General features: G+C 44.1%; 1 protein-coding gene across 3 annotated transcripts in view; it reads left to right on the top strand.

Moving 5' to 3' along the window:
* LOC104987872 overlaps positions 1-12274 on the top strand; it is a 147701-nt gene that overhangs the window by 112604 nt on the left and 22823 nt on the right. Inside the window, exons 15-17 of one of the 3 annotated variants that reach the window (XM_010838964.1) lie at positions 3738-3950; positions 7195-7311; positions 8513-8585. In XM_010838964.1, the coding sequence (XP_010837266.1) occupies positions 3738-3950; positions 7195-7311; positions 8513-8524 (342 nt within the window). In that variant the 3' untranslated portion in view covers positions 8525-8585. Of the gene's footprint in view, positions 1-3737; positions 3951-7194; positions 7312-8512; positions 8586-12274 lie in introns of those variants that run through there. The other 2 variants (XM_010838962.1, XM_010838963.1) reach the window with 2 other exon arrangements.

Below are 12274 nucleotides of genomic sequence, written 5' to 3' on the forward strand. Positions count from 1 at the left end.
AAAGGAGTTTGTCAAAGCTGTATATTGTCACCCTGTTTATTTAACTTATATGCAGAGTACATCATGAGAAACACTGGACTGGAAGAAACACAAGCTGGAATCAAGATTGCCAAGAGAAATATCAATAACCTCAGATATGCAGATGACACCACCTTTATGGCAGAAAGTGAAGAGGAACTAAAAAGCCTCTTGATGAAAGTGAAAGTGGAGAGTGAAAAAGTTGGCTTAAAGCTCAACATTCAGAAAACGAAGATCATGGCATCCAGTCCCACCACTTCATGGGAAATAGATGGGGAAACAGTGGAAACAGTGTCAGACTTTATTTTTCTGGGCTCCAAAATCACTACAGATGGTGACTGCAGCCATGAAATTAAAAGATGCTTACTCCTTGGAAGGAAAGTTATGACCAACCTAGATAGCATATTCAAAGCAGAGACATTACTTTGCCAACAAACGTCCATCTAGTCAAGGCTATGGTTTTTCCTGTGGTCATGTATGGATGTGAGAGTTGGACTGTGAAGAAGGCTGAGCGCCAAAGAATTGATGCTTTTGAACTGTGGTGTTGGAGAAGACTCTTGAGAGTCCCTTGGACTGCAAGGAGATCCAACCAGTCCATTCTGAAGGAGATCAGCCCTGGGATTTCTTTGGAAGAAATGATGCTAAAGCTGAAACTCCTGTACTTTGGCCACCTAATGTGAAGAGTTGATTCATTGGAAAAGACCCTGATGCTGGGAGGGATTGGGGGCAGGAGGAGAAGGGGACAACAGAGGGTGAGATGGCTGGATGGCATCGCTGACTCGATGGACGTGAGTCTCAGTGAACTCCGGGAGTTGGTGATGGACAGGGAGGCCTGGCAGTCGGACACGACTGAGCGACTGATCTGATGTAATAAACACTTCATTATGTTATTATTTTCCCCAGACAACATGGGGAAAATATGGTTACATTATATTCAAACATTAGGAAAATATGAATTTATCATTGGATATTTAATCTTAATTTCTTTATTTTATTACCTTTAATGTATTACTGGAAAATGTACTTGGACTTATGTCTCTGACAACATATTTTATTATTTTCTTAGCCTAGATCATTCAAAATTGAATTGAAAGGTCAGAATATGAGCCCTTTAAGACTCTTGGCAACATATTGACAAATCTCTCTCCAGAAATGTACCAGTACTTAATCCTGGGAAAGTCAAATCATGAGGTTAGAGGGGACAGTTGACATGACCACCCTCGCTTCTGACAGGGACTTCAGAGTGAAGGATTCTTGAGGTCACTATCAAGTTTTGATAATTCATGAGAATGACCCAGAACTAAATCATTGCTCTCACATTCATGGTATTACAGAGAAAGGATGCAGATTTAACATTCACTAAGGGAAGAGATGCAGAGGGCAGAGTTCAGGAAAAGCACCAAATGTGGAAATTGTGGTTGTCCTCTTCCTGGAATCAGGATGATGTGACTTTCTCTGCACTGATGTGTGATGATATTCATGGAGCACTGCCATCCAGGGAGGCTTACCTGATACTTGGGCCCAGAGGCTTTCCTGGGGTCCCTCACATAGGGAGTCCATAAGGCCAGTCTCAGTCTCTAACATTCATTAAGGAAAGAGATGCAGAGGGAAGAGACCTCTTGGGAGGTCAGCTGACACCTCGTTACGCAAAGTTCCCACCCTAAGTCGCATCTTTACTATCTGGCTGACCCAAGGCTGCCAGGCAAGCAAAGACACTCCTGTTAGGCACAGCACCGTTAGGGGTTGGTGATTACTTCTCAGAAACCTAGGACAAAGGCCAGACCTTTCCAGGTAAAATGATGCTCGTTACTACCAAGTTCCCTTTGACAGAGCAGGATATTATTTATATTGATATCATGGACCTTGGTGTTGAGTATAGCAGTCCTTGAAAGAAACATTGACAATCTTCTAGAGAAATAAACATTTAATTTTCACTTTATTATTATTTTTATTACTCGTATAGATTATTTTTCCTTTTGCATATTCATCATTTGTATTTTGTGACTTGTGTATTTGTGTCTTTTATTCATTTCTCTACTGTGTTAGTACATTTCTAACTAATTTTCAAGAACTTTTAATATCTTCCTCTTAAGCTATTGCTTATATGCAGAATATATCATGTGAAACGCTGGGCTGGATGAAGCACAAGCTGGAATCAAGATTGCAGGGAGAAATATCAATAACCTCAGATATGCAGATAATACCACCCTTATGGTAGAAAGTGAAGAGGAACTAAAGAGCTTCTTGATGAAAGTGAAAGAAGAGAGTGAAAAAGCTGGCTTAAAACTCAACATTCAGAAAACTAAGATCATGACATCCAGTCCTATCACTTCATGGCAAATAGATAAGGAAACAATGGAAACAGTGGCAGACTTCATTTTCTTGGGCTCCAAAATCACTGCAGATGGTGACTGTAGTTTTGGAATGAAAAGATACTTGCTCCTTGGAAGAAAAGCTATGACCAATCTAGACAGCATATTAAAAAGCAGAGGCATCAATCACTTTGTTGACAAATGTCCATCTAGTCAAAGCTATGGTTTTCCCAATAGTCATGTATGGATGTGAGAGTTGAATCATAAAGAAAGCTAAGCACTGAAGAATTGATGCTTTTGAACTGTGGTGTTGGAGCAAACTCTTGAGAGTCCCTTGGACTGCAAGGAGATCCAACCAGTCCATCCTAAAGGAAGTCAATCCTGAATATTCATTGGAAGGACTGATGCTGAAGCTGAAGCTCTTTGGCCACCTGATCAAAGAACTGACTCATTGGAAAAGCCCTTGATGCTGGGAAAGATTGAAGGCAGGAGGAGAAGGAGACGACAGAGGATGAGATGGCATGACCAACTTGGTGGACATGAGTTTGAGCAAGCTCTGGGAGTTGGTGATGGACAGGGAGGCTTGGTGTGCTGCAGTCCATGGGGTTGCAAAGAGTTGGATACAACTGAGCAACTGAACTGACTGAAGCTATTGATTAGAGAAGATCTACTTAATTTGGCTTTAGTTATATTCAATACTTCTTTTCATTCATTCATTTATTCCTCCATGCATGTGTGTGTGAGTGCTAAGTCACTTCAATTATGTCTGACTCTTCGAGACCCTATGGACTATAGCTCATCAGGCTCCTCTGTCCATGGCATTCTCCAGGCAAGAATACTGGAGTAGGTTGCCATGCCCTCCTCCAGGGGATCTTCCTGACCCAGGGATCAAGCCTGCATCTCTTACGTCCCCTGCATTGGCAGGCGTGTTCTTTACCACTAGCACCACCTGGGAAGCCCCTCCTACATGCATACATTTAACTAATATCCATAGAGTACTTGTCAAAATTCAAGCACTCTTATAGAACACTATTTTTATTCTTCTCTGTATTAGTATTCAAACTATTTGCTTAGAGTGATTGGAAACTTCTTAAGAGAAGTGTTTGTGGGTTTTGCATCTTCTTAAAATCTCTGTAGCATCTGATGCTGATTCTTACAGTCTCAATAAGTAATGATTAATGTAAATCATAATGAGTCAACCAGACCACCTTCTTTAGTTTTGTTTAGCTTTACATAGCAGTTAAATTTTTTATTTCCTTTTTTTTTTGCTCATTCTTTCCCACCAAGCTTCTGGTAAAATCCCGATAACTGCAGCTTTTGTAAGAAAATGGGCTCTATTGCCATATTTCTCTAGCAAGACACAGGCGTGTCACTTACTGCCTTTCTGTGCTGTTGGTTGCTCTGCAGGGTGTGTTGCTCAACAGCGCAGTGGTTCTGCTTGCCACCAGCCTGTGCCAGGCCCTCTGCCTCCAGCCGGATGGGAGCTGCACGGGCGTAGGAAAGCTGTCTGAAAAGTCCTACTGGAGAGTGCATAAAATCAGCTCTAGGATATGCATGTTTGAAAGTGTGAAGAATGCACGGATGTTTCTGAGGATTAAGGATGGACGGTGTGATGGAGCTGTAAGCATCTGCTCGTGTTTTTCTCAGCGAATGTCTAAGACACTTGCCAAGAATTGCTACAAGTGTTGCTTGCTTGAGTGTTTTGCTTTTTAGTTTTAACCTATGAAAACTCTGGAAAATTGGATGTGCTACGTGGTAGCCCCCCTTGACTGGTATTGTTAATACATGGCTGGGGGTGGGTGCCCTCTTGGTGTGACCAGAAGGGGTCCTTGACCCTTAGACACTGCTTCTGAAATGAAAGGTGCATGCAGATCACCTGGAAATAGTGTTAGAAAATGGGTTCTGACTCAGATAGACTGCTCCAGGACCTATGTGTCTGTGTTTCTAATGAGCATCAAGCTGCTGTTGTTGAGTCAGGCCCCAAACCACACTTTGAGAACCAAGGCCCTGGGAAGTCCCAGCTCAGTCATGTTTCCTGAACTGCTTCCTTGGAACCTGAGTTCCCACCAGTGGAAAGCCTGCTCTGTGAGTAAGGAGGTAATTTTTTTTTTGTCTGCACCCTGTGATATGTGGGATCCTTGTTCTCTGACCAGACATTGAACTGGGGCCCCCTGCTCTGGAAACACTGAATCTTAACCACCGGACCATCGGGGAAGTCCCAGAAAGTAATTTTATGCTCTAAATATTAGAAGTTTTTCCTTAACATCTTGTAACTCTGGAGGGGTGACTTGTAACCAATATCACAACTTTTATATTTTCATACATCTCTGACAGGTTGAGGGGCACAGTTACCATTTAGCAAGTCTATTAATACTCTGCTCATCCATTTTCATTTGAAAGAGTTTGGTTTAAACTGTGCCTTTTGGATAAACTTGGAGATGCTCCCTGTCCCCCCTCTCCTTACCAGGGGGGCATCTCTCTGGGAGAATTTGCGTGAGCTTCTGGTTGGAGAGGAGGGAAGATTTAGACCATTCATGGTTCCGTGCCCCTGACTTCACTGTGCACAGTGCAAAAGCGAAAAGCACATGTACACACACATTTAGGTAGCATCCTGGATGGGCTCATAAGAGCATTGGGAAGTGGGCGTGTCCCACGTCACAGAAGAGACAGAGTCCTGCTTATAGCTTTTAAACTGGCAAGTGGATGAACTGAGATGAAAATGGTTACCAGCTCTGCTGTGGCCAGACTATGGAAGGTGAGATTTCATCACGCCTGGTCACCTCCAGGAAGCCGCCTTCCTTGCCATCACCTACATCCACAGAATGGACAAACCTGTTTCTTCTGGGGCTCCTGGGACTGCTCAGAACCAGGAGACAGAAGGTGTGTTCCTACGTGACACATGTCTTTATGTGCATGTGTTTCAGAGTTGCCGGAGGCAGTTTATGGGGGCACAGATAACTGTCACCCCAAACTGGGGATGGGCCAGCCCTGAACTCTGTCTTCCTGTGACAACAACCAAAGGGCCAGCTTGGTGCTCAGTCACCTTACGTGTGGCTGCCTCATCCTCTGGTTGGATGGGGCTTCTCTTGGTTCTTCCGTTTCTCCCTTTCCAGTTTGCCGGGGCCTCTCTATTGCTTCCATTTTTTCCTCTGCATGGTGTTTCTCTTGTCCCTCCAAGCGAGGACGCTTCCTCTGCAAGTGTGGAGCAGAATCTTGGCTCTGTCCGTGCTCCTCTGAACACGAAGGCTTCCTTCTTTTTCCTTCCGCCTGCCAGGTGGGTGACTCAGCGCTCTGACCAGCTGAGGGAATGGAAGGAGTCCTGGCGGAAGGCTTTACTGAGCATAGGAACATGAGCAGAAATGAACAGATTAACGCAGGGGAGTGTTATCCTAACACAGAGGAACTGGCTGAGTGATTGTCCACAGCCGTATTGGTGTCAGCGCTCAGTCATGCCAGGTCTGCCCACCTGTTGTGGAGGATTCATGGTATCAGCCTGGAGAAACTGGGTTGATTGCCAAGAGGAAACTGGAGCAGGAAACCCCGCAGGGAGGTGCTTCCAAAAGACAAAGTGGTTTTCTTTTTTATTTTTTAATTTTTCTAGAACCAGCCTTGCTGACAGCTTTTCAGGTGAAGAATTGGGTCTGAAATTGTTTCTGCTCAGGCTGTTTTGTGCTCTAGCACAAAGACCAAACCCCCGCCCCTGCCCCACCGTGGACTTCTCAGGATGAAAAGCTAAGTTCAGAATTTCCTGTGCACTGTGGAACTGAGGCCAGCAATCATGTATTGGAGTTTTTTAAACTCAAGTAGCGTCTCTTAAAGATTTTTGATAACTTGAAGAAAACAGAGGTTCCGTTTGCTTTTGGACAGTAGTGTTAGTCACTAAAGTCCTGTCTGACTCTAAGACTCCAAGGACCATAGCCCACCTGGCTCCTCTGTCCATGGGATTCTCCAGGCAAGAATAGTAGAGTGGGTTGCCATTTCCATCTCCAGGGAATCTTCCCAACCCGGGGATTGAACCCACATCTCCCAAATTGCAGGCATATTCTTTACCATCTGAACCACCAGGGAATTGTTATTATGATTATTTTGGAGAAGGCAGTGGCAACCCACTCCAGTACTCTTGCCTGGAAAATCCCACGGACGGAGGAGCCTGGTAAGCTTCAGTCCATGGGATCGCGAAGAGTCAGACACGACTGAGCAACTTCACTTTTACTTTTCACTTTCATGCATTGGCGAAGGTAATGGCAACCCACTCCAGTGTTCTTGCCTGGAGAATCCCAGGTTCGGCAGAGCCTGGTGGGCTGCCATCTATGGGGTCACACAGAGTCGGACACTACTGAAGTGACTTAGCATTATGATTATTTTAATAATAAAATCAAAAATTTGAACTTTATTTTATTGTCTTCATTTCATATTTGCTTTTACTTTTCCCTGGCAATTCAGGAGCTTTTTCAAAAAATGTTTGTGAATATTCTTTTTTTTTGGCTATGAAGCATGTGGGATATTAGTTCTGCAACCAGGGATCAAACCCGTGCCCCTTAGATTGGAAGCACAGAGTCTTAGCCTCTGGACTGCCAGGAAAATCCTTATTTTGGTATTATTAAAAAGAAGAGCATGGGCCCAAGAGTCACTTATGCTGGGCATGTCACTGAACCTGGACTTAATATCTAGCCTGAATGAAGTTTTGTTGTTTAGTCGCTAAATTGTGTCCAACTCTTTGTGGTCCCATGGACTGTAGCCTGCCAAGTGCCTCCCCATGGATCCATGGGATTCTTCAGGCAAGAATACTGGAATGGGTTGCCATTTCCTTCTCCACGGGATCTTCCTGACTGAGGGATTGAACCCATGTATCTTGCATTGCCAGGTGGATTCTTTACCACTGAGCCACCAGGGAAGCCCAACTGAAGTTTTACCCTCCCCCAGAAACGGAGTCCTAGCTGGTCGGTTAGGGATTTTCTGGAGTTACCTCAGCTCCAGTGAGGTAAGCTATCATGTGGGCCCTTTCCAGCCCCCAAAGGAAGATGAGGTAACCCATCTAATAAGACCCTCCTGTCCCCGAAGGGAGATGACTTAATCTGAAATAACCTTTTTTGTTTATGACTCTCCTGTCTTGCCTTTAGAACCCTCTTCACTTGGCAGCCCCCTGCCCCCCAGTCTCCCTCCACATGCTGTGTGGGCACCACCTGACTCATGACTCATTGAAAAAGCCAATTAGATCTTCAGGATCTACTCAGTAGACTTATGTGATTGTCAGTACTTTTGCAGAGAGGTGCCTGCACAGAACCCTCATCATATGTATGTTACTTCTACCGCTTTCATCGTAGTGTTTCCTTTATATCATAACTTGTCTAGTGACCCTTCAATATGGTTGTCCAACTAAACCTCTCCCCCTGAGATTTTGGTAGTGATGTTGACTAGGTTTGTGGCCTCCTTAACAGATATTGACTAGATGCCAGAGAAGAAATTCAGGCAAGGCTTTATTTGGGTTCCCGCTTCAGCAGGTGGAGAAGGAAATGCGACCCACTCCAGTATTTCTCGCCTGGAGCATTCCATAGACAGAAGAGCCTGGCGGGCTACAGTGCACAGGGTCCCTCAGAGTCGGGCATGGCTGAGCACACTGCCGCAGGAGGGCGTGAGGACAAGTGAGAGGCGCCCTTGCTCCCTGCCTGCGGTGGGTGAGCTGGTTCCTTCTAGGGTGAGGGGCTGTGTCCACAGGTCAGGCAGGAGGGGTGGCTTAGGTGGTTTGCCCACCCTTAGGTGGTGGTGTGTTCGGGGGCATGTGCAGTCCCCTGCTTTTGCTCCAGGCTGTTTAGAAATGGCAGTTGGGGTCTCTCGGTCTCTCTGTATCTTTTGTCCAGGATTTGCCCTGCCCTGTGCATGCATTCAGTTATTTTTAATCTTGTATAGTTTGTTTCTATTCTGTTGTTTGAGGAGGTGTTTGTCCAGGTGCAGGCAGTTCAGCACTGCCGCAAAGGGTCCAGGATCCAGCCTGTCTCCATGGTGGGTCTTTTGAGTCAGAAAGCATGTGCTTTTTTTGCTCTTAGGAGCTATTATTGATACATAACAATCAGGCACGTTATTGTTCACTTTCACTGTATCTGATCAGAAATCCCTGGGCTAGAATGACTTCACTTTTGAAAAGAGAATGGTAGCAATTATCTTAATTGTCCTGATTTGCGTAGGGGCTGGCGTAAGGCATGCTTATGATTTCCAAAGGAATTGAAGATGCAGTGGACATTCCTATGCCTTAAATACCCGACAGTGCCTCAGTCCTGGGAGCTCCTCTGCAGATGCTGATGGTAGAAATTGAATAAAAGCATTAATGTTTGCAATGTGTCTGCCATTGTATATTTGAAAACATTTCTTATAGGCAAACACACATGTTTAAACCAAGCGATGCTGATCCTGTAACAAATGTTTCTATTTCTGTTACCATAAAATTGTTATACCGTAGGAGTAAATCACTTTAATAGATTTGGGTGTAGAAGGGATTCAAGGTAGCATGAATGCAAACTGCTTGCCTTTTCTAGGAACAATTGTATGGTTGTTAATATAAAGAAGAAAAACAGGCCTCACAACAACATAGGTGGAACTTGTCACTAAACATGAATATGAAGGGAAAAAAGGTGTAGGATTTGTAGGAAAGACAAGCTGAAGAGTAATCAGGAAACCAAAGACAGTGTACACACAAACACACCCCACACCAGTAGGATCCTTGTTTGTTGGCAAGAGTTTAGTTTGTAGAAAGTAGGCATGATTCTCTCATCTCAGTTTTATCTAATGTTGCCTCTTCACTCAAAATATATTTCTACACATGCAAGTAGCTAGAAAGTTAAAGACTATTCAGATTTTGATGAAGTTGCTTATGAAACATAGAGCTGGGCCAGGTATACTTAATGCTAGATCAGTGGGTTAATTCAGTGAAAAACTTCGTTTTATGTAAATAATGATGTCATGTTTTTAGTGGATCTGTCTTTGTCAATGAAAAATTTAACCAATAGTAAATCTAAGAAAGAAATAGAAAATTTTATTCGAGCCAAGCTGCGGAGAAGGCAATGGCAACCCACTCTAGTACTCTTGCCTGGAAAATCCCATGGACGGAGAAGCCTGGTGGGCTGCAGTCCATGGGGTCTCGAAGAGTTGGACATGACTGAGCAACTTCACTTTCACTTTTCACTTTCATGCACTGGAGAAGGAAATGACAACCCACTCCAGTGTTCTTGCCTGGAGAGTCCCAGGGATGGGGGAGCCTGATGGGCTGCTGTCTATGGGGTTGCACGGAGTCAGACACGACTGAAGTGACTTAGCAGCAGAAGCAGCAAGCTGAGGCTGTAGTCTGGGAGACGGCCTCTTGGAGAGCTCTGAGAACTGTTCCAAAGAGGCAAGTGGGAGGTCAATGTATGTGTGATTATGGAGAAGGGGTACGTGAAATCAAGGACAAACCCCAGCAGAAGCTTGCTAACTGGTCATGAGGAGCGGACATCTTAGTTATGGTGTTAGTGCTATTCTAAGTATGCGTGTGTGCGTGCTTCATTGCTTCAGTCGTGTCTGACTATTTGTGACCCTGTGTACTATAGGCTGCCAGCTCCTCTGTCCATGGGATTCTCCAGGCAAGAACACTGGAGTGGGTTGCCATGCCCTCCTGCAGGAAATCTTCCTGACCCAGGGCTTGAACCTGAATCTCCTGCGTCTCCTGGATTTCAGGCAGATTCTTTATCCACTGAGTCTCCTGGGAAGCCCCATTCTAAGAATGGGAAGATGCAAAAATCCAGATTCATAAAAAATTTCTCCTGAAAATATCTAGGCATCTGAAGAGCTCTTCAGTTTTCCCAGAGCACAAGTGCTTCATCCTGATCTTTGTCCCGAGTTCCTTTTAGGATATACTATATGTCAGAGATTGCAGTGCTAATGGCATGTAGAACTGGATGGTGGGCAACGTTATTTTACAATCCCCTCCCTTTCAGTCTTAATTTTGACAATGTTTTGGGAGGCATTTTATGGGACCAGCTTTGTCCCGTAGCACTAGGAATTCTCATTTCCAAGTCAGGAAAGGATTTCATGGATGGCCAATCAGTGCTGTTACTTAACTAGACCCTGTTATCAGTAACCAAAAGCCTCTGGACCACCTGTCTCACTAATTTGTTGTGGTTTAGAAAGTGGTTCCCTCTTGTTGCTTTTTTTTCTTTTTTGATTGTGTTTTTTTTTAAATTTAATTTTATTTTTAAACTTTACATAATTGTATTAGTTTTGCCAAATATCAAAATGAATCCACCACAGGTATACATGTGTTCCCCATCCTGAACCCTCCTCCCTCCTCCCTCCCCATACCATCCCTCTGGGTCGTCCCAGTGCACTAGCCCCAAGCGTCCAGTATCGTGCATCGAACCTGGACTGGCATCTCGTTTCATACATGATATTTTACATGTTTCAATGCCATTCTCCCAAATCTTCCAACCCTCTCCTTCTCCCACAGAATCCATGAGACTGCTCTATACATCAGTGTTCTCTTTTGCTGTCTCGTACACAGGGTTATTGTTACCATCTTTCTAAATTCCATATATATGCATTATTATACTGTATTGGTGTTTTGCCTTCTGGCTTACTTCACTCTGTATAATAGGCTCCAGTTTCATCCACCTCATTAGAACTGATTCAAATGTATTCTTTTTAATGGCTGAGTAATACTCCATTGTGTATATGTACCATAGCTTTTTAATCATTGATCTTATAAAACTATATATTGGTTAATTATTTCAAATTGCCTAGTCATCATTAATTTTATCTGAGGTTTAGTCACACATTTGGTAATTCAAAAAACAATGATGTGTATGTGCTCAGTCACGTTCAACTCTTTGCGACCCCATAGATGGTAGCCCGCGAGGCTCCTCTGTCCATGGGATTCTCCAGGTAAGAATACTGGAGTGGGTTGCCATTTTCTCCTGTAGGGATCTTCCCAACCCAGGGGTTGAAGCTGTTTCTTGTGTCTCCCGTGATGGCAGCAGATTGATTCTTTATTACTGTGCCACCTGGAAAGCCCACTTAAAAGATAGGCAGAATGCAAATAATTCAGCTAGTAACATTAATAAGGTCATGAGTAAATATTTAAGCTGAGAACTTCCATTAGGCGCAGCCCAGTATCTCCCCAAGTCCTCTGACCAGTCGGTTCTTCACTAAGCGCTATCTTTACGGGAAATTATATATCAGCATTTTACACAAATTTCACCAAAGATAATCTGCATATACAAGGTGAGTGTGGGTCGTCATCCTCCCTTATGGGACTTGAGAAAGAAACATTATTTTCTGAAGAGTTATGAGGCTAGTGCCAGATGTAGAAACATTGATCTTTATGGTTGAGCAGGTATTTCTGCCATCGGGGAGATCTGATTAATGCACCATGTAGATAAACAATGCACAGTGGAGGGGAGGGAGGAGGCCAAAGGGCAGAGAAAAAGTTTTATGTTTGAATTTTTCTTAAGATGTGAATTTTTATTTCATCACCTCTGGACTGTGAACTGTAAAAGTGCGTCTCAGTCCTAGGGTGGCCAGAGGGGGCTGGAGCTGGATAATTCCCGCCCTCTGGCTCAGTTAGGCTTCTGATAAAACCTAAAAATGCAAATCCCTGGTGGCTCAGATGGTAAAGAATCCACTTGCAATGCAGGGGACCAGGGTTCAATCCCTGGGTCAGGAAGATCCCCTGGAGAAGGGGATGGCAACCCACTCCAGTATTCTTGCTTGGGAAATCCCATGGACAGAGGAGCCTGGTGGGCTACAGTTCATGGGGTCTCAAAGAGTCAGACATAATTGAAAACCTAAAAAGATTAGGCTCTGGTTAACTACTTTTTCCCATGGGCAGCCCTTGTTAAGAACAGAGTGAAGAAGCTGGGTGTTCTTACACTGAGTGTGATGAAGAATGGAGATTCGTGGAAAGACGTTAGATGACGAAG

This window comes from Bison bison, unplaced genomic scaffold (genome assembly GCF_000754665.1).
Source record: "Bison bison bison isolate TAMUID 2011002044 unplaced genomic scaffold, Bison_UMD1.0 scf7180017864108, whole genome shotgun sequence".
In the NCBI taxonomy this organism is placed as follows: Eukaryota; Metazoa; Chordata; class Mammalia; order Artiodactyla; family Bovidae; genus Bison; species Bison bison.